The sequence below is a fragment of the Cydia strobilella genome, chromosome 10 (assembly GCF_947568885.1).
Source record: "Cydia strobilella chromosome 10, ilCydStro3.1, whole genome shotgun sequence".
Taxonomy (NCBI): domain Eukaryota; kingdom Metazoa; phylum Arthropoda; class Insecta; order Lepidoptera; family Tortricidae; genus Cydia; species Cydia strobilella.
This window is the reverse complement of record NC_086050.1, coordinates 13,694,328-13,718,358: the sequence shown is the minus strand read 5'-3', so window position 1 is coordinate 13,718,358 and position 24,031 is coordinate 13,694,328. Positions and strand designations below refer to the sequence as shown.

Here is a 24,031-nt window from a genome sequence, read left to right as displayed (position 1 = left end):
GTGGGTGATTTGAATGTTATTTTTAGTTTTTACACTTTTCTTTGTCCAAATTGTTACAAAATTGGAATGTAATATTTTTTTAATTAAAAACATAACTTGCTAAGCCTTATATCCCGTACTTACAGAAATATCGTCAATTGTGTCGATATGCGCACATCACTATTGTTCATCAGTAGCAGAAATCTGTTTCTGTGCAACATTTTAAGTGATTGATTTTTTTGCAATATTTCAATAATCATCATCATTTAAGTGTTTAGTTGTGTTACATATATAACAAACTAATACTTTAAACCTTAATCTTGAGAAATTCGCTAATAGTAACTTAATATTCTTCAATTTCTTAGTGATTAATATTAAGCGTGAAATAAGAATGATTAGTGAATATAAATACACCAAGTGATTAGTTATTAATAAAACATATTATACTTAATGTGTGTATGACATTTCAAGCACGTAGCTGTAGTACTTCAAAAGTTACAAGTAAGTGAAATTATGTCAAACCGCTGACTCTCGCCAATACATGCCCGTATTGAGCGGTGACTGGGTTTTTAAAGTCCCCGTAGGTAAAGGGTTAAATACTTTAATTTTAATTACAAAATTCCCACATACCCAGCATGCATTCAGAGTCCAAATAATTCCAAATAATATTCGTACGTTGCCTGTGTTTATTTCCGTCCGCGAACGACGAGATTCCGAAATAGAAAAGTCAACTGCGCCCGCCCAACGCAGCCGCACGCGCCGGTGCGGAAACGTGCTGTAATTACATGCGTTTTTTTAAATAAGCAAAAGTAAACAAAAGAAGAACGATACGTCCCATAACTGAAACTTTTTCAAAATGGGAACCAGCCGGCACGTGGCGGCCATTTTGTTTTTTATCTGTGCTTGTTGGGCTTGTGATGACGACGATGTGGCGGCGTATAGAGTGACCGTTCGTACACTGTGGAGCGAGCACACGTTTCCTAAGGATTATCCCGACAACTGGCCTAAGGCGCAATGGTCTCCCGTGTTTGGTAAGCAAACAAAGGTTATTCTTTTTAGGGTTTCGTACCAAAAAGGAACCCTTATGGTGCGACTCTGTCCGTCCGTCCGTCTCTGTTCTCGAGATATTTAGCAATGTGACACCTAAATATCTCGAGAATACCTACATAAGCTATCGATTTGAAATTTGGAATACCTAGTCATGAAGAACGCAAACACATTGAAAGTGTAATTTTTTTATATTTTATTTATTAGTTATGGAAAATGCCCAATATAAAGAGGGGGCAAAATTTCAAGTCTTCGAGTGGGATATCATTTGAAAGAGCTCAAACTGATATTACAACCAAAAATTATGATTTTTTTACACAATAATAAAGGTGACATTTAGCAAACGCGATGATTTTTGTTATTTCTAATCGCCTAATGGGTTATTTTTCTCCGTATTCTCGCAGATCTAGGAGAAATCATACTTAACCTCAATGTTTTAAATTATAAATGCAAAAAATATTAATCATTCCTTTAAGCGTCTCGTGCGCTACATATGTAGGAACTTGCGATGAGTCAATCATTGCTTGTCTTGTGAATCTCCCAAATACCCGCGTTGCTTTTCTGCTGATGCACATCTGTGTGTCATTTATTACCCGTAGCTATAAAAAAAATATTGTCTTTAAAATGTCCCAGCCTTTGCCAATGGTGGAAAAATATTTTTTAAATCCAATAAAAGAATTGTTTTGTAATTATATTCCTATTGTATGGCTAGAATACTAACAGATTGCCATTGTCATAAATACAAGGGAATTCCATTTATAAAATCTTATTGAACACATGAAGTTTTACTGGTTGAAATTGTGATTGTATTATGATTTTATAGTAGCACATGAGCATTTTTTGGTAATTATAAAACCACTCTTTCATAACTAATCACGTTAGTTAGTTATGTATGATCCAGGAGAGAACTACAAATAAAACAAGTTGATTGATCATTTTATCCCTAAATTTTAGCAAAATAGATCTTATATGGGTTTAAGCATTAAAAAAACGTGCAAGTCATTTCAATAGAACAAAATATATTTTTCCGCAGTGCAAATTAACTCGGAAATAGCGGAAAAACCTTGTCCCAACCAATTACTGTAAGAAAAACGTCTTTGTTTCGACAACAATAAATGGCTACTAAAGAAATTCTTCGAAAATAGCTGAAAGATCGCAGTCCGCAGATAAAATCCAATTGGCCCACTCCGTGTGTTGTATTTTCATTCAACGTAATTAATGAAACAATCCAATATGGCTGCCGGGCGATAAAAATACGAAGTTTCCTACAGTACGCTTTACACTGCACACAGCGCAAGATATTAACTACCTTTGTACACAAATCTGCCTGATGGTAATGGATACATGAATTATTTGACAGTGGAGTGAACAAATATTAATATCTTTGGTATATATGATACATTAGTTGTAAGTTAATTATCATGAAAATTTAAGCGTGTGGATCCCCATCGAATGTGCTCGCGTCGAATTTTTAATGCTCATAATGTAAAGGTACATCAAATGTAAATCATACTTTACAACTATTGTTAAAAACACCGATCTTTTGATACTGATGAAAACTATATTCGCAACATGTCACCTTAAAGCCACTTGTACCATTCACTAACCCGGGGCTAACCGGTTAAACCTGGAGTTACCTTGGTTACCAGTACAATTCGAAACTGGGTTAACGGTTTAACCCCGGGTTAGTGTAATGGTGCAAGTGGGCCTTAAAGTAGTTCGTTTGCTGGCAGCGCTGCGACGACCGCAAATGTAACTTTGTAACGTTTGCTTAAAGAGATATTTCGTGGCGTTAAGATAAGGCCGTATTTATTTGTTCCTACCTCTACAGAGCGCTATCTGATGACCTGATTACAAACTTAACGCAGAAAAAGATTTAGAATTAGAATTAGAATTGTTTATTGCACTCATATTAGTATACAGTTCTTAAAACTATTTAATACAGTTCCACATGAACCCTGTAAGGGTATAGCAATATACTTAACACTAACTTATGAGATAACATGCATCATAGGCAAAACAGCAAGTCTTTCAACTTTTGGGAAGTGTAAATAGTCATACGTTTAAGCATACTTTGAAAAAAATCTTGGTACCTACTGTATTATAAGGGGCCCACCCATTACCAGTCCGCCGGACGATATCGGCCTTTTAGTCAGACACAAAACTTGACAGTTCCGAACAACTGACAGGCCGATATCGTCCGGTGGACTGGTAATGGGTGGGCCCCTTTAGAGTCCGTCTAAACTAACTTTGCACCGATTGGAACGCAATGATATTTAACGGTTGTACACGCTCCAAAATTGAAGCACTCGCCTTGTGACAAATTGTACAAGTTGCCTTTAGTCGCTCCTGGGCAAACGAGAAATGTGCACGTGCTAACGAGCTCCCGCACACCGAAAGAGAAAGATAAAAGCTTATGAACAACGAGCATGACAAAGATGGATGGAATGTGAAAATTAATCAAAAATAACAGATTTCTTCGTAGGTATAGAAATAAATATGAAAGTCTTTTTTTGTGCTCCTTAAGACTTAAGGAGCACAAAAAAAAAATTCCATACTCACACTTAGTATGAGTATAACATATAGTTATATAAATATATCATTGTTTGAATGGATCAAATTGAGGAAGTGTTGACATTAATGATGACATTGCCACACTTTGTCATTGCAAATGCCATGCAGAGTTAGCTGGGTCCGACTCTGTGTGTATCAGGTTTTTTTTATTAACTCACTGAATAGGGTATTCTCCTAGTAGTCAAATCAGTTTCTTTTTTAGAACTGGCATAACGATTTGATATTATGGAATTTATATGAAAACATTACACAATGACGTCACGGCCAACTCACCTACTTTTTATACTTCAATTCGATTTATTAAATAGAACTTGTGTTTAAAAATAACTGCTATCTATGTTTTTCTAATAATTATCTGATGCTTTGTTTCATGCATGGTGTGAAATAATTTATTTTAATTACAGTCAAATACCCTATTTATTTCGCAAAGATATCACAAAAACAAAATATTATTTGTATAAAATTGTGTACTTTCTACGGATAAACAAAGATAAACACCACAAGACAAAGATATTTCATTAATAAACTCCATAAAAAAAACACCTAAAAAATATAAAACGTCTTTTTAAGCCGAAACGATGCCGTCTCCATTATTTTATGAAAGACGATATTGAATTATCTCCGGATATAAATCTCCAGCGCGGGCATTTGAAAGGCATTTTGTTCTTTTCGAGGCAAAAAACGTCTTTTGTCTGTTTTCAATCAAAAAGAGGGAGCCAGGGATGGCACGTTACCTATAAGACATAAAATTCCGAAGACTATCACGGTTCATGAGATACAGCCTGGTGACAGACAGACGGCCAGACAGACATACAGACGGATGGACAGACGGACAGTGGAGTCTTAAAATAAAATACTGGATACAAACAATTTATATCAGATTAGTCAATCAATGATTAAAGTTTTCTTATTTACAAAACAATACTCCTGCTTTATTCTAAGATTAAATACTGTTAAATACGTTTGAGATTTCGCTGAAAATTACAGAATATTAACAGGTCTAGTTTAAGCCAGTTTATTATAAAATATTATTTTTACAACATGAATACTACTCTTTATTCAAAAAAAGTAGAGTATATTATGTAAGACATCTTTAATAGTAAGTAGGTATATATTATTTATTTTTATATAGGCTTCCCCAAGACTGAATTCTCAAGTAGAACACAATAAAAAGTTTGTGACAGCCCTAACATGTAGACAGAACATGATCAAATAGATTTGCCACAGGAAATAGTTGTATGCCACACAAATAAAATTTGTTTTGTGCGTCGACGTCATTTTTGTGTAAACACTCAGGGGTGGAGAACCTTGTAAGGATTTAGAAGGAATCTGGTATATTGTACCTAAATAAATTACATTTCATAGGGGACTGCAGGGGTGTCTGAAGCTTTTGGGGTTTAAACAAAATTATTAATGGCTTTTTGCTTTTAGGTATGTCAACTTAACTCTTGGCTCTGTTAAAAAAGAAATGTCAGGCAAGTAGCTTTTTATTCTGTATGGCTGGTTTTAATAAATTCTATTTGTTATTGAGAGCCCAAATGAATGTTTTTAGGGTTATTCATTACTTACAAAGAGTGCATATAGACTAATCAAATTGATAGTTTTCGTCAAATAATTTTAACCAATTAGCACTGTATAACGTACTTACTCCAATTTTTTTAAATAAATAATCACAATGGTAGTTAAATAATACAACAATATTGCATGAAAGGCTTCCCTTTAATTGGTCTCGTCTATAGTTAATTGTCATCTATACATATAATATCTATACACATAATAAAGCGGAAGAGGGTCGAAAGTCTGTACATGGAAGATATTCGAAAAAAAATTGGCTGGGGATACTTAGAATCGATAACAGAACACATTCCAACAGTTTTTAGAATTTTTGTCTGTTTGTCTGTTTATCTGTTTGTCTGTTTATTTGACCGCGCTACAAATGAAAACGGCTGAACGGATTTTGATGCAAACTTTACTAATCTGTCGAAAAAATCCACGGCCAGGTTATAGGCTATAAAAATTTGAGAAATTTTACCCCTAAGGGGGTTAAAAAGGGGATGAAAGTTTGTATGGAGTTCAAGATTTATTTTAAGCTAGCAATTTGAAACTTCGTAAGAAGATATATTATTGAAATACAAGAAAACTAATTTCAGCGTTTTTGAAAATTCATCCCCTAAGGAGGTGAAATAGAGGTTGAAAGTTTGTATGGAGTTCAATTTTTTTTTTAGTGCGTTACTTGAAACTTTGTATAATGGGCATATTATTATAATACAGGAAAAGTAATTTTAGCGTTTTCAAGAATTCGTCCCCTAACAGGGTTAAAAGGGGGTTGAAAGTTTGAATCCATTACAAATGCTTTGAAACTTCTTAGAAATGTATGATAGACGATTACAAAAAAACTAATTTTGACGTTTTTGGAAATTTAACCCCTCAGGGGGTTGAAAAGGGGATGAAAGTTTGTCTTGGGGTGCAAATTTTATTTTAAGCCAGGAACTTAAAACTTTGCAAAACGTTAATTATATTAAAAAGCAAGATTTTTTTTTTCAGCGTTTTTAAAAATTCATCCCCCATGGAAAAAGGGGTTAAAAACTTTATCTTGATAACTATATCATTTTAGCTACTAGGCCAAGTTAGGTATCGTTTTTGTATAAATCGGGTATGCCGAATTCATTTATGATATCAAAATGACACCGTTCCCGAGTGAAAACACAAAAAATATGAAAAAAACTTTTTTTAATTTCTCTTTACGCTTAAACCGCTAAACCGATTTAGATAAAATTTGGTATAGAGATAGTTTGAGTCCCGTAGAAGAACATAGGGTAGTTTTTATCCAAAAAATGGAGACTGCGTTTGCATGGAGAAGCGGCCGTGCCCTTTCCTCTTAATAATGGTCACGAAGGTGGGTACTTTAAAAAAAAAACATTTTTCAGTAAATGTCAAACGATTTGGGACTTATACGCGTTACCATGCCTTCCCGAAAAAAATCGAATCTTTCGCGAAAGTCTCGCAATGCATTGCGGCCACAAGGGGCACGGTCTCAGGAGTCTAAGAAAAACCACGGTGAGAGACTCAGTGGCGCTCTAGCCAGGCAGGTCGCTTCGCTTTCGGCTGAAACGGCAAGCCAGCGCGAGTCTCGATTGTGATCCCAAATACATCGTACGCAATACATATGTAGGCGCAGATCCTGACGGAGTGTGGCGCCGGAGAAGCCGTGTTTATCCTGCGTATCCCCCTCATTCCGAGCAACTTCCCGTTCCGCTTTAAGCGCCTACAGGTCCCCGTGAGCGTCTGCTTCGCTATGACTATCAACAAGTCGTAGGGGCAGACGCTACGCAGTTGCATTTCCCACTCAAAAAAAATAGGGGCAGACACTGCCCGCCGCCGGCGTCATGCTTAGACTGATTTCACTGGAGGACCGATTTGGATGACATGATTTTGATGGGAACACCCAAATATTCCGAAATACGTTTTTCCGATTTTTATAACCACCACTTTCATAATCCCGATTATTTATAAGTCCGAAATATCAAAATTACGATTTTTAAAAACACGATGGAACAAAATCACGAATGTGCTATTTCCGAAAACTTTAAATCCGATTGTCACTTGACAGAAAGCTTAAAGTTCCGATTTTACACTTTTCCGAAAATATTTTTTTTCCGAATTCCTAAATTCCGAAAAATCATTGTCCGATCGGAAATAAAATAATTCGGTATTCAGAAATTCGGTTTTTTACAAGATTGGAAAAATGAAGTCCGTGATATTCAAATGAAGACTCACGTTTTAGTAATGTCGTGCCGCGTCATGTTAAATTCGACATAAAATATTTTTGGCATAAAAATTCGGCATAAATAAATTAGACAGAACTGCGAACCCGAACTGTTGCTAGAAGTGGGTTAGGTTAGGTTAGAACTGCGACCCCCAAGAAAACGAACTGTTGCCAGAAGTGGGTTAGGTTAGGTTAGAATTGCGACCCCCAAGAAAACGAACTGTTGCCAGAAAAGTGGGTTAGGTTAGGTTAGAACTGCGACCCCCAAGAAAACGAACTGTTGCCAAAAAAGTGGAAATTTAAAAATTGGGATATTTAAAATAGGAATCACGTTAATTCGGAATAAGGGCAATTCCGAATTCATGATTTTGAAAATCGTAAATGTTAAATTCGATGTTTGCCACCATCGGAATTGTTATAGTCGGAATTATGTAGTTCGGAATTTACAAAATTCGGCTTTTTGGGTTTTCGGAAATATAAATCTTCGTGATTTTCATCATTCGTAATTATGACAGTCGGAATTTTGATGGGTCGAGCATTTAAAAATCGGAATGATAAAATTCGACATTCTAAAATTCGGAATATTTTTTTTTTCGGAAATATGTAGTGTACCCGATTTGGATAGGTACAGTCAAGGACGTAAAAATACAAAAATGGTACTGTATCGTTCGATATACACCTACTAATCTATGCCGTTTAAATCACGTCAAAAATTTGAATAAGGGCAAAAAAAACATTTTGGAGTGTAATTTTATTTAGTGGTAGCAAAGAGGATGTAATATTATAGAGCGGTACTGTCATAGTAAATTTTGTAACCACACTAAATTCACTGCCATCTATCGACACACTTTAAAACTAAAAATGAAGATTTATAAAAATACGATAAAATGTATTTAAATATGGATAAATGTTTTTTATTTTATTTGCATTAATTATTTTTATTATTTTGACCCATGTTCTTTCACTGATATGCGTAAAATTGTCAAATTATAACAAACGAAACCGTTAACGCCCTCTATACGAGAGTAGGCAAAAGGTAGTAGCAACATCTGATCGAGAATCAAATTTTCGTGATTTTCGAGGCACATTTTTTCCTTAGACTGTATCCATCTATTACGGAGTTATATCTATCTTTGGTGGTAGGTACCTAATTGTAAAATATTTTATCTGGACTACAGTCCTCTAGCGTATCCATTTGTCAACTTTACTTTAAGTTCCGTCTCCAGGAGACAGGGAGATAAATTAGGGGTGAATTAGCCGCTTACTGACACAGACCGAATTCCACGCAGGCGAAGCCGCGGGCACAGCTAGTTCACAATATAGCAATGACGAAGAAATTTAATAGACTTGGCTAGAGTTAGTAATTTTTGAAATTTAACAATTTTAATAATAACTAAAAGAAGGAGACATATTTAGAAACGTAATTGATATGTATATAATGATATTATTCCTATTAAATTTAACAACACGTTAGTACAATGTACTATTAGTTATTCTGTGGTACAATACAATTAATACAAGCTTTAAAATACCAAATTAGTATTATTTGTCAATTAGCAACTTATTCTAAAATTATATTAAGATTGACAAGTTACATTACGACAGCTAAATTAATACTTAATGAAATGACATAGTTTACGCAAACACGAGAATTGGCCCAAAAGTATCAATCTCGAAAGCTTTAATAATATTTTACAGTAAAGTTATTTTATAGCAAAATTACAGAATAATTAAATTACTCCGAGCCTTATTAATATTCTGTGGTATTGGTGAAACCTGTTAAGACTCGTAATTTTAAAATTAAATTTGAATATATATAAAACAAAGTTTCGTAGTTGTAGTATAATTTACGGAGAATTTAGCTGCTATTGTCATAAATATTTTTTATAATTATAGAGATGACTACAGTCAGTAATAAAAGATGGTTATTTTATATGGAAATATGGAGATATATTAAAAATAAAACCGAAGCATTACGAAGCTTAAACTATTTTTGTTTAATACCTATCAGTTTTTAATTATTCTGAAAGTTCAGAATGAGCTACGAAGCAACCTATTTAATAAATAAAGTATATAAAAGATAATATCATACAACTGGACAATTAATAGCCCAATTATACAGGGTGGATTTTTTTTTGGTCAGAGAGGGCAGCTACCAGATCCCGTGCTGCTACGCGAAAATGGTCGACGACCTTCTCTCGATTTCAAATTAATTAAAAAAAGACAATTTTCTCGCTCCCTGTATGTTTTTTCCAAAATCTGCTTGAAATTGAGGGAAGGTCCTAAGACCATTTTCGCGTAGCAGCACGGGATCAGGTAGCTACCCTCACTGACCCAAAAAGAAAATCCACCCTGTATACCCGTTTTTACTCGACTTCGTAATAAGGAAAGTTATGACCAGTATATATGTTTAAAATTATTGTAAGATATTTTCATTTCAGTTGCTTTTCCACCGTTATATTTTTTCTTCTGAAACCTTGATGAACACGTGAGATAACCTCCGGCCTGTTCATTGTCGTATTTGTCGTAATAATAAAGTACTTACCTGTAACAAAATATGACTTATTGTACAAATAACTATTGCAGATGTGTACATTTTTACGTTGTTCATTTTAGATTACGTTAATTAAGGTTATACCCACTAAGCGAACATCGCTCCATAATTAGGATAGAGCGGTCATAAAAGCCAAGAAATGGCTTGATTTGCATATCTCCCGGCGCAATGGTCTTAAGCTCGGTAAAAGCTAAGGTAACTGGAAAGCGTAGTTTATGAACTTGTCCCTACAAAAAACCGACCAAGTGCGAGTCAGACTCGCGCACGAAGGGTTCCGTACCATTACGCAATTTCAGGGGCTTGTCCATGTTGTCTTGTTAGTTTTTTTGTTTGTACTTATGTACAGTGGCCATCGGTTTTATAGGAGCGGCCAACGCGCTCACAAATATCTGAACACGCCTCTATTGACAAAGCATTGGAGTGCGTGTTCAGATATTTTTGAGCACCTCGCCTGCTCTGATATACTATGGCGACTGTACCTACGCATTAACTATTTTTTTTGCAAGTTGACTTAAGACGAATTCAGCCCAAATCTGCGGTACAGTCCGTTAACTCTCAGAATGACATTCGTTTTTCGGGTAAAATCGGACGTAATCGCGTAATAGAAAATGACAGTCTCTTACTGATTTAGTTGCAATCCAACACCCAAAGAGTGCAGTCGTCTTTTCAGCCTTAAACTATATATTAAGAGTAGTAGTTAATATCACAATTTTCCAATTGTATAATTTTACCATATGAATTGAAATATGTGACTGGTATTATCAACTCTATATAACTTCAAATTTGTTTTCGAATTTCAAATTCTGATTCTATTTAGATTATGACAAAAAGTCAAATCGCAATATAGTCATCAACCGAATATTAAGCATAATGCCATTAAATTCACTTATATCCTTATCCGTATCCTTAATTTTTGCGGTAGGTTTAAAACTTTTTGTGAGTTAATAAGAAAGCAGAACAGCAGTATCACCTTCGCGTGTTATCGCCGATACCCGATGTATCTTTCTAAAATCCGAAGGTCATTCTGAGAGTTAACGGACAGGTATTTTTGATTTGTTGGAACTTTATGTAGGCACCTAATTATATGACTATTTAGAATTGTCACTAGTTCCGAAAATAAAACAACTACTGACTTCATTACTACCAACATGACGAGTAAATAAAATTCACACGAAAGAAAAACGGTATTAAAATACTACAAATTACTCCATGCGTATCTTGCTTGGGAGTTAATGACAATCGTACATCGACAAACGCCAAACGAAAAAAGAATCGGGATGACAGATGCAACAAATAGTCACGTCACTATTTCCATTCATTATTTAAGTTTCGATCGGAGTTTTCTATTAACGATTATAAGTTTGGCTACGCCCTCTGAACGAATTTGAACGCATAAGACATCGTTATATTCGGCCAAATTTCACCTTCCCATACAAACGGAGGTTCGTTCTCATTTCAAAACTACATGTTGGATTGTAATGAAACATTGCGCATACAATGACATGAGGTATATCTATGCCTGTAATTAGTTTATATAGCTTCATTATAAAACTAACGAAATAGAGCAAAAACAAGTTTTGTATGAAAAACTTAAATTGGCTGTATTTTTTTAAGTATGGTATCATTGGTATCTGAAGCTACATAAACCAATTACAGGCATAGATAATATACAGGATGATTCATGAGACGTGAGCAGGACTAATCATGCACACTCAGTAACTGTTCACTGATCGATCACCGTCGTATTTAGTTGAAACATTTTTTTTTTATTAGCTTACTTTGGGGTCCCACTGCTGGGCAAAGGCCTCCCCTCGTTTTCTCCACTCGACCCTGTCATCGGCATTTTCCCACCATTTGGGGTAGAATGCGTTGAACCATACCACATTTTTTCTTTTTTTTCAACTTTTAGGTAAGGACAAATTTAATTCTCTACAAGCATGGTTACCCTACAACACCTAATTAATAAACATAAAACCTCTTTAACCGCAATGACAGCATTTTTATTATGAAGAAAATCTGTCAAACTTGAGTGAGATACAAGTTTTCAAAAGTAACCAGACTCTGACGACAGTGATGACACTCAATTTGACACAGAATATCGGTAGTTTAGTACATGGAGACTATATATAAAGGAGCCAAATCTCTATCTATGAAAAGTGTCCATCAAAAAACAGTAATTAGGCGGCGCCACCATACACCGAAATACTACCAAAAACAACCTACGTAATTTGGTTGGGTTACTTGTTGCCTTATATGGTTCATGTTATACTCATGTCCCAGATTAGGAACTATTATCTAAAGCTGAAAGCGGTCACTTTTGCAATAATTCTGCCATAAGAGATTGGCATCCTTTCTATACCATCCATAGTTTAGTACTTTCTAATTGTAGGGCGACCATGCATGTTGTAAATAAATTATTAACTTTTTTTTTTCAATACGACTAAAACATTTACGTTAATCTCACTAATACTGATACGAAACAGTTGCTTATAAGTTATAAGTTACTGAATGTGTAGTCTTAATCCTGCTCACGTCTCCTGAATCACCCTTTATATCTTATCCTATTGTAAGTACAAAGTTTCACAGCAATCTAGTCGTTTTAAAATGAGACCGTAACTACGTTTGTATGGAGAACCGAGCTTGCCGGGGACTCTAAGGGCCAGTTGCATCAACCACAATTAACAGACTGATTAGCGTCAAGCAGCAGAGTACTATGAAACTTTCCATATAATACAATTTAGCGAACGGTAAAACGGTGACAGACGGTTTGGTGCAACCGACCCTTAATCTCCTTGTAATTTCCCATGTTCCAGGCCAATCCCACAGCGCGCCCTACACACTGTTCCGCGTAGGCGACACCGCCCGCCCGCCAGTCCGCCAGTTCGCCCAGTTCGGCAAACTGGACGCACTGGTCGAGGAAGGCGACGACGAGCCGCGAGTGTACGACCAGTTCTCATCGCCGAGGATAGCGGCCGGCGTGGGAGACACGGAGAACACGGTGCTTGTTGATGCTGAACACAGTATGGTTAGTGACCGACAACTTACCTGAGGGCCTCCCGCGAACACCGAAGTTCGCAAATTGCGGGCATCAAGTTTGATTTTTATTTAACAACTAGCTTTTGCCCGCGTTTCGTCTGCGTGGAAGCAGTAACAGCAGCTAAAGTATCTAAGTTTAGCGCTTGGATAAAGTTTAATAGCAATCATTCAATTTGTACAAGATGAACACTATCATCTGGTATTTACACCCTTCAAACGTAGAATCCGATTTGCTAGACCTATCACACGTACAAAACTACAAACTAAAGGTTGCAATAAAAAGGTGTGGAACTGTCATGGCGTTTCTACTTCCACATTTTGTTCTACCAACGTGGGTGCAGAGTTAGCTTAGACGGATTCAAAGTCATAAATAATAAATGTATGCTACGTTAATTTCAAAATGCATCATTGAAAGTTACTACTGATCATAGACATACTATATACATACAAGGAGTTATAGACGCGCCACCGAGCGACCGGGGGTAAGAGAAAGAATATTCATATAAAATTTGGGCAGCATAGGATTTTTTCTCTTTCACTCTTATAAATTTCGGTATTTCGCCATCGCCTCCTACACCTATGATGCCACCCGGTCGGTAATAAGGTCAAAGCATGGCACTATTTTCTCTTTCCTCTTATAGGAATCGCAATAAGACTATCTTTCTCTATCAAAGAGTGTCAGGCCCTTGCTACTGATGCATTCATTTGTTTCAGGTGTCGCTGATGTCCCGCATTATACCGTCTCCGGATTGGTTCATTGGAGTAGACAGCCTCAACCTCTGTGTCGACTCATCATGGGTAGACCAAATCACCTTAGATGTGAGTAGCTACAATATATATTTACTGTTCTACTATAAAGTACGTAAACCATTTAAGATGATTTAGATTTTATATTATATTATAGGACATTATAGCACATTCTTACATAGATTGACAAGTCCCACAGTAAGCCCAAGGAGGCTTGTGTTATGGGTACCCAAACAATGATATATATAATATATAAATACTTAAATACATAGAAAACACCCATGACTCAGGAACAAATATCTGTCACACAAATAAATGCCCTTACCGGGATTCGAACCCAGGACCATCGGCTTCACAAGCAGGGTCACTACCCACTAGGCCAGACCAGTCGTCGGATGTGTTTAGTGAGTTTTGGTTGTCACCTGACGATATACAGTCACATATTTATTTTATAACTTACAAGTTTACTATTTGTTCTCATTCTGATGAACGGGTGACCAGTAACGGAATATTGGGCTGTTTAGGTTCTCAGAGATGGTCTTAAGTATGCGATTGTCTGAACTTCTCAATCTGTGATCTGACTGTAATGTAGTTATTGTTCCTTACAGTTGTACCCATTGGACGTCGGAGCAGCCCAGGGCCTGACGTTCACCGCTCCTCGCTGGGACAATGACCCTCCAGAGCCTGTCTTCAAGCACAGGCCTCGCTACCCCAACCATCCGGCGTCTGGCTTCTACTACCCCTCACTAAGGGAACTTCCTGCTATTGCTAAAGTGGAATTTACTAAGGTATAAAGTACAGGTGTATGAAAGCACCGTTTATATAAGGTACCTACATTGCTACGCATAACAAGTTTGAAATTATCAAAGTAAATACCTATTTATCTGCCAGGCAAGGTGTTTTAGATATTGGCTGGGTTCTTTATTCAGCTTGATGATGAAAAATCAGACAAGGTCCTAGATGGATCAAAAGAATTCAAAATACAAACACCAAATGAGAGATCGAAGGCGAGGTGAATCTAAAATGAAATCCCAAAGCGTGCGGCGTACGGCCATTAGTAGTAACAACTAAAACAACTTTATTAGTAAGTTTCGACAGTAATAATCAAGTAATGATAGAAATCTTAAATGAAGATCGACATAAATAACCTGCTATATTAACTTAGCTTATTTAGACCTGTCAATTCGTGTATTTTGTAGAATGTGCTAGCAAGTTATAACAGATTTACTCCCGGCTTTTCGAGTAGGTACTTTAGGTGTCTTAATTAGTTGCACTTTAATAGTTTGCCTCCTTAATCGTATAAATAATGTAACATTAATTTCACGTTGATTATTTCAGATTAAAGCGTATTCTACGATCGATATAAACAATTTAGTCCGGAAGGAATTCATCAATAAATTACGTAAGAAGAACGATCGTAAAGGGCATCCGAAACTCAGGGCGTTCATTGCAGACTCGGAAGAAATGGCGACAAAGAACCCAGTGGAGGAGCTTATGGATTTGGAAGAAGAGCCGTTTGGTACACCGGCACCTGACTTGCCCGAGAATCATGTTGTCATTGTAACTCAAGCACCAACTACGTAAGTAATCTGCTAGAATATTTTTCACTTGATAAATCTCTAATGTCATAGCGAACTTTACGAGTATATGTACAGAGCATTTTGGTGTGTTCGTGCTACCCAGCTGTAATAAGAGAACTACACGTCATCTTGACTTGCCTAGAGGCATAGTTTAATTCGACAGAATGTATCGTGTTTTAAACCATGTGATTTTACTATATTTCTTTTATTACCGGTCTACTCGTAGTTAAAATAAGTTTATTTACAGTACATATGGTGCTACTTTACTGCACTAGTGCGACAATTGGCACATTACGTGACTATGTCGAAAATTTTAAGCGCCACTATGTACTGTAAAACGTGTAATTCGCAACTCGTGTCGATTTAAAACATTCCCTTCGGTCGTGTTTTTATTTCGCCACTCGTTGCAAATTTCCTATTTTTCGCACTTGTATCATAATGTACTATTATAAATAGAAAAAAAAACTCAAGCATATCCATAAATGTTATTGGTATTCATACTATTTATATTTAATTACAAACCTATTGAACTTTTGGACCACAGTTGCAGTACTGGGGCCCATTTCTCGAACGGTATTAGTCTAATTTTATTAGCGTGTTGCCATGGTAACCCATACGATTTGACAGTTCGTGGACTAGTAATATTAGTCGTTCGAGAAATGGAACCCTGGACTGGTGGTTTTACGGTACTTACATATGCCCTAAAACATATATTTTCAGAACCACGACAACAGAGGCAGAGTTTGGTAGCGACCTTAGGAACATGGACGATGTGGTGCTGGCTGTAGCTCAGGGCCACAGGATGGGCCTGGGCAAGCGTTTGCCCCGTCACTTCAGGTCCCGTCTGCACCACGCAGTTAACAAGATACAGCGTAAGTATTCATTTTTAACAAGCAGAAACCTCTGAACCATCTTTCAAGAGGCCGTGGAGTATCGATTCAGAGGCCGTGAGTTCAAGTCCCACCCAAGGCAGTAATTTTTCCACTTATAAATTTATTCTAAGCTTAATAGGATGCGATTAGATCGATCTGGATCGATATTCCAGCGCTCTGCTAAGTGAGCCACAAAGACCTCATCCATAGTCAGCAAATCTTCTCACTATATGGGTCTAGGGGACCCTAGCGACATCTACCATAAGAGCGTTACACTTCTTAAACAGCCACCGGAGTTCCAAGTCATATTGGAAATTCACCAGCTACACATTCTAAATTAATTTTTAACAAGCAGAAACGTCTGCGAACGATGCTATTTAGCTTAGAATAAAAATGGAAAACTTACTGCCCTGGGTGAGACTTGAACTCACGGCCTCTGGATCGATACTCCAGCGCTCTGCCAACTGAGCCACCAATACCTCATCCATAGCAAAAATAGATATAACTCCGTAATTGACCGAAGCGTAGCGAAGGTCTACGGTTTGACTCGGGCATTTTGCTTTTGTATGTCCGGATGTTCTCCTCTACAGGTCGCAATTCACAACCGATTCTCGTGAAATTTTATGACCAAATTCTATGATTAAATATAACTTTTTGTCGATCCGGTTTTTGGAAATTTTCCAAAATGGCGGAGTCGTGATAGCTCGCGCCTAAACAAATAGTCGTATCGATATCATAACAGTATTTTCTTTTTGAGATATGTTTACAGATTAAATGTCGAAAAATGCAGAAACTTTGTACTGCTGGTTTTGGCGGTATTTAGATATTTATTTATTACTCGAGAATGAGTATCTGAATTTCGTCAGCTTAGGTAAGCACTATAATGGCTTGTTTTGCAAACATTCGCTTTTTTCGATTGCACCGGGTGGTCCCTGGTTCGATCCCCAGAAATTGTACCTGCTACATAACTTTTTGTATTTTTTTACACTTTTTCATTTTGTTTTTTTTGTCTATTTTGAAATTGATTGATCAAGCGCGGGCTAAGCGTATTCGTTTCATTTTTACAAGCTTTTGTTTAACTAGCCCTAAAAAATATGTTTTATTTTTCGTTATTTTAATTTTCTAAAGTGTTCTGAACGGCGGAGCCATACGTTTAGTTAGCTTTAAGTGGTTCTCCTTATTCCGAATTTCATACAATTTTATTTACAGTTTTTCTTTTAAAATACGTAGGTTTCTTGCACCATAAACTTCGTTTGTCTGAGCGGGTTTATGGAGCCAATTATTCAATAATATTATTGAAAAATTCAATAAAAAATTGAGAAAATTTTACTCAACGCCTGTTTGTGTGAGTAACCTTTACACTATCCATGTTAAACAAGATGGTAAAGTGAAATATTATTAAAATAAATACGCGGTATTATAAAAAGCTGGAAAAGTTAAAATGTGGCATTTTTACAGAAATTTCACGACTACGTGTGTTTGAGGCCACCGTGTGCGAAAATTAAGGCATAAAACGCTCAAATTCGCTCATGGCTTTATTGACCGAAGCGTAGCGAAGGTCTACGGTTTGACTCGGTCATTTTGCTTTTGTATGTCCGGATGTTCTCTACAGGTCGCAATTCTCAACCGATTCTCGTGAAATTTTGTGACCAAATTCCATTATTAAATAGAATTTTTTTGTCGACCCAGTTTTTGGAAATTTTTAAAATGGCGGAGTCGTGATAGCTCGCGCCCAAACAAATAGTCGTATCGATATCATAACAGTATTTTCTTTTTGAGATATGTTTACAGATTAAACGGCGAAAAATGCAAAATTGCTGGTTTAGGCGGTATTTAGATGTTTAGTTTTTACTCGAGAATGAGTAGCCGTATTTCGTCAGCTTAGATAAGAACTAGCATGGCGTATTTTGCAAGCAGTCGCTTTTTTTGTTTGCAACGGGTGGTACCTGGTTCGATCCCCGGTAATTGTATGCTGCTGCATAACTAGTATTTTATTTCACTTAAATTTCGTATTGTTTTTTTAATTATTTTCTATTTTTCTATTTTCAGGAACTGAAAATAATCGTATTATTGATTGAAGCGCGGGCTATGCGTATTCGTTTCATTTTTACAAGCTTTTATTTAACTAGACCTAAAAAATATGTTTTTTTTTATATTTTCATTTTCTAGTGTTCTTAACCGCGGAGACATACATTTATTTAGATTTAAGTGGTTATCCTTATTCCGAATACGTAGATTTTTCGCACCATAAACTTTGAGGTTTAGGTAGTATAGATTCGTTTGTCTGAGCGGGTTTATGGAGCCAATTATTCAATAATATTATTGAAAAATTCAATAAAATTTGAGAAAATTTTGCTCAACGCCTGTCCGTGTGAGTGATCATCCATGTTAAACAAGACGGTGAAGTTAAGTTTAATAATAACTAACAAAGATGTCACTTTAACACAGGTGACCTAGCTAAGTAGTGCCTAATTTGCTCGATATGTGGTGACATCGTGAGGTCGAAACGGGCCGATTTTTAGGGTTCCTTATCCAAAGGGTAAAAACGGGACCCTATTACCTACTAAGACTCCTCTGTCCGTCTCTCCGTCTGCATGTCACCAGGCTGTATCTAATGAACCGTGATGACTAGACACTTGAAATTTTCACAAATGATGTATTTCTGTTGCCGCTATAGGAATAAATACTAAAACGTGCGGAACCCTCGGTGGGCGGGTCCGACCCGCACTTGTGCGGTTTTTAGAGTTTCGTGCTGCTCCCTTCAATATATCTCCACTACTAAGCATTTCAATACTTTTAGATAATCAAAAATCAGCCAGGTATACAGGGTGGTTTGGGTCAGTGAGGGCAACTACCAGATCCCGTGCTGCTACGTGAAAATGGTCTTAGAAAACCTTCCCTCAATTTCAAATTGATGAAGATTGGGGTTTACAGATTTTGGAAAAAACATAGGTACCTACAGGATGCAAGAAAAAGGCGGCGCCCTTTTTATCTTACCTACAAGCTTTTCACTGTAGGGTAGGGCAAAGTCCAACATTCAAGTCTTACATATAGGGCGCCTGCGTTACGCTATGAGGTCCCTAAGTGGCCCTATGCGGTCTTCGCAATAACTTTTCCACGCCACGTTTCACGTCAACCACTGCAGCTAGCTAGGGAGCTAATTATAGTCCTAATACAGCCTTTCCCATGTTTTTTTTTATACCAATCGATCCCATTCCTATCCACGAACAAAAGCTTGTATGGGACCATAAAAAACTTCCGCCTAGGAAAGCCACAAATCGAGGAAAACTTTTCCCATACAATTTGTATAAAATGAAAACTTATTTTTCACATGCTATTTTTTTATGCCAATCGATTGCATTTATATCCAGTATCAATAGTTTCATAGGGTTCAACTAATAGTAATGTACCTACTAAAAAGCCACAATAATTTTCAAAGCGAAATCTATAAACCTAGAAAATATTATGCTGAAGCGATGAACATCAAAATCAGTGATTTGTTAAAATTTAGTTAGTCGAAACCGTTTTCTCCCGAAATTGAAATTGTATGAAAAAAGTACCTATTGTCTGTAGGTATTCTACCCTCTTATTTAAACCATCCTAGACACATCCATCTTAAGCTATGCTTGCGAGGTCTACAGCTCACAGAGCCACTAGTAGATAGATACAGTCTAAGGAAAAAACATGCCTCGAAAATCACGAAAATTTGATTCTCGATCATTGGGCGCCATCCATAGTCAGCCACACAATCGTAAGTATGTTTTGTTGGAAGAACTACAACAACAGAAGGCAGCGATCTCAAGGATCATAGATTTAGGGTTTAGGGTTCATTCAAACATACAATTAGACAACAAAATATGTAAATGTTATCATTCTCCCGTGCGTCTCGCACGCGCCAATAGGTGTACGGACGAGTGCGAGCAAAATGCACGCGCGAATGATAACAAAACAAATCATTTTGGTAATATTTTGCCTCTACGTCCGGGCATGCTCATGGGCGATATTCTGTAAACTATACAATTATACCGATTCCAATTCATTGTTTTGATAAATTACTGTATTTGCTTCAGCTGACGACTGCCTAGTATCCAGATGGAGCGAATGGACACCATGTTCGACAACCTGCGGCTACGGTGACAAATTCCGGACGAGAACGGTTGTGCGAGCGAGACAGAACGAGGGCCGCGACTGTCCCCCTCTGAAGGAGCGTCAGCATTGCGGTCGCGTCAATTCTTGTTCGAAAATGCAATATTTTGGTAGGATGAATGTTTAGAGAATAAATATGTGATTTTGATATGTTTTGCGTGTCTTATTTTAAAACTTATTGCTTTTAAACATGAATAGGCCAGGGTCATATATTTAATTGAAAGTAGAGGGTATTTACCTAAAGGAGGGCGAGAGGGTGGGAGCGCCGTATCAATATCATAAAAGCACTGATTTAAACTTTCACGATTTTTACTCATTATTATTTACAACGACGAGACTTACTTAATCGCGTAGAATAAGTTTTAAATTTACCTCCGACGTTTTGAGGACGGCGTTGTCGTTGCTGTTGTTTAAAATTAATTCTACGCGATTAAGTCCCGTCGTTGTGAATAATAAGTAATATCATAAAATTTTGGTTTTTATTTAGGTAACTAGTTAGATGTGACTTGAAATCTCCCTTTCCCGTAAATGCAACTAAAGGACACTAAATATTAGAATCGTATCAATTGTCATAATCTCTGCCCACCCCTCCAGAAAACAGGCTTATAAAAGTTATAAATATATAATAAGTACATATGAATAGATTATCCAATAGTCAAAGGGGAGACTAAACGAATACCTAGGGAAGTCCCATCACCCGTAACTAAGTAAGTGGGTACACAGGAATAAATAATTTAATCACATAAGGCAATGCAAGGACAGTCGTAAAGGGATGGAACTTTTATAGGGGTCCGCGCCGATAAAACGGCTGCGTGCGCAAGATTATGAATTAAATATTAAAATACTTGAATCATTCAGTACGAATTCGTCGTTCAATTAGATCGTTAATTCTTGTCTGTACCTACACTAAAGTGGTCCAATTTTGTGTGGGAAAACCTATTATACCTATATCTTTCTTTCTTTTTGGCTCTTAGTAGTGCCTCATTATGTAATAGGGTAACGCTTTGTCCCTTGAGATGTCAAAACCGTGCTAAAATCCTTTTGTAGCTAATGTAGGACATGGACAACAATAAAACAGTTCCGCTTAGTATCAGACTGTTCGTATGCTCAGTTATATCAATGAGGATATAATAAGATAGAGCGGTACTGTCATAGTAAATTTTGTAACCACTTTAAATTCACTGCCATCTATCGACATACTTTAAAACTAAAAATGAAAATTTATAAAAATACGTTAAAATGTATTTAAAAATGGATAAATGTTTTTTTCATTTGCATTAATTATTTTTATATGATTTTGACCCATGTTCTTTCACTGGTATGCGTTAAAATTATAAATAACAAACGTAACAGTCAACGCCCTCTATACGAGAGTAGGCCAAAACTAGTGGCGCCATCTGATCGAGAATCAAATTGTCGTGATTTTCGAGGCACGTTTTTTCCTTAGACTGTATCCATCTATTACGGAATTATATCTATCTTTGGTTATATCCACCACCATACCAGTTAAAATACGCGACAAATAAAACTCTCACATACACTGAAAATCATTGACACAAACGTGCCAATATAAGCGTGCTTTGAAAGCATGAAAATTACAATAAAATCGTGTGAAATACACTTAGGTATATCTCATTCAAGGCGCTGTGGGCGTGGGCGCTATTTATTTCTCTAAAGAATTAAAGAAACGAATACAGAATAGGTTAAAAGTATTAACTCGTACATCTGTTGTTAAATACACAATTGTGTATTTAGTTTGTTTTAAGTCCCCGGCAAGCTTGGCCGAATTTCACCTTCCCATACAAACGGAGTTTGGTTCTCATTTTAAAACTACTTGTTGGATTGTAATGAAACTGTGCACATACGTGACATGAGGTATATCTAGGTCTATAATTAGTTTATATAGCTCTCGTATATAAAACAAACGAAATAGAGCAAAAACAAGTTCTGTATGAAAAACTTAAATTCGCTGGTATCTGAAGCTACAGAAACTAATTACAGACCTAGATATACCTTATCCCAGTATAAGTACAAAGTGTAACTACGTAACTACGTTTGTATGGAGAACCGAGCTTTCCGGGGACTCTTAAAATGCCTGATGAAGAATCGATGAGTAGTTAAAGAAGCTATAAAAAACAGCGCTGAGACTTCAAAAATTATACAATTTTCAGCGCCATAAACTTTCGCCTTTTTTTTATTCGCCTCTTGTCCATAACAGCGCATGTGTCTGCGTATTTTTTTCGAATATCCTCCTGCTCGCAGTAAAATCTCACTGGCGATGGCATCGATCCGCAGCTCATTTGTATTCGAGATGTGATCTTCTCAAAATCAAGGAGTATGTGATTCGATTTCTATGCTCCCGGGTATTTTATATAGGGCTGATAAAACTTGATAGATCAATTAGGTTTAAATAATTCTTATTGTCTTGTCTCATCGGCTGGGAGAAAATAGAAACTTAACTTTTTGTAAACATAAGTATTGTAAAACAGATCTGAGTATCACATGAAACCATGTTAAATGTAATTTTAAATAATCTAAAACCTTATTTTTAAAAGAGCAACACCGGAGATGTACTTAAAGGGGTCCACTGACTATCAGTCCGCCGGACGATATCGGCCTGTCAGTTGTTCGGAACTGTAAAATTTTTGTTCTAACTGCAGGCCGATATCGTCCGACGGACTGATAGTCAGTGGGCCCCTTAACTATAGCTATTACTTATATGCCATCTATCATTTTCATCTGAATATTTGTTACGTAGAAAGAAATAAAGAAGATTCTTTAAAACGTTCATATTAGGAAAAAACTCGTTACAAAAACCAGTTTATTGAATAAAGTCTCATGATACTGATGGTTGGTGCATTTAAACCCAACACTAATGGCGCAATCACACTACGTTGATTTTGGGTCGTCCGCCGCATCAAACAATATCGGTGGCCTGGCTAAGTACCTACACCATATTTTGATTCAGTTCAGTAACCGCTTTAGTTAAACGATCCAGTGTAATTGCACCCTAAACTACCCCTAACTATACAGTCATATACGGAAAATGTAAAACCGAAACCGAAAATTATATTTTTAGGAAATGCAGCTCTAGAAAGTTCCCCTCTTGTACACCCGATTGGAAACACCAATGGAGTGTTTCTCATGGTCTGTCATACTGAACGCGCGCACAGACGACACGCCGCCAACTGCCACGAGTTTATTGTTGAGGTTAAGTGGTGGAGGTAGAGGTCACTGGCAGAAGATTGATGTAGTCGACGTTAAAAAAAAATTTACTAGCCTCCGTTAGCGACATGGCCCGCGTAGAAATCGTCAAAAATGTTAAATTTTCACTCTCTTAGGGGTGTTTTCAAAAACCCTTTGGCTCCACAACTCTCACAATTTTTTTATAAAAACTATATTTGCTAACCATATCAAGTCAGTCCCTTTTTCACTAGCATTAAAAAAAACCGGCGGCAACATAGCATTTCTATATTTTCTATCGAAACACGCAAAATATATTGCGCAAAATAGTAGTAGCAAAAATATTCGAAAGTTATTGAACGTATCCAAAACGGTATCACTTCAACCTGTGCCCTGTGCCTAATCCGGGAAACGGAAGAGAAATATTTTTTCGATATCGTAAACCGAAAGATTTTGGCACAGCAATGCGATACAAGTGTTTCATTTTTGTTTGACGTACCTATCTATTTGCGGGTCTAAGAAACTAAGAAACGCGCAAAGAGGAAAC

The 24,031-nt window shown here is 36.7% G+C and overlaps 1 protein-coding gene across 1 annotated transcript in view; it reads left to right on the top strand.

The window, feature by feature from the left end:
• The first annotated feature begins 752 nt into the window (after nt 1–752).
• The window catches only part of LOC134744616 (spondin-1-like), a 313,657-nt gene continuing 290,378 nt past the window's right edge, over nt 753–24,031 (top strand). The window contains exons 1-7 of the mRNA XM_063678489.1: nt 753–1,010; nt 12,734–12,945; nt 13,671–13,775; nt 14,312–14,491; nt 15,042–15,283; nt 16,004–16,155; nt 20,226–20,439. Coding sequence (XP_063534559.1) covers nt 836–1,010; nt 12,734–12,945; nt 13,671–13,775; nt 14,312–14,491; nt 15,042–15,283; nt 16,004–16,155; nt 20,226–20,428 — 1,269 coding nt within the window. The 5' untranslated portion in view covers nt 753–835 and the 3' untranslated portion in view covers nt 20,429–20,439. The remainder of the gene's footprint in view (nt 1,011–12,733; nt 12,946–13,670; nt 13,776–14,311; nt 14,492–15,041; nt 15,284–16,003; nt 16,156–20,225; nt 20,440–24,031) is intronic.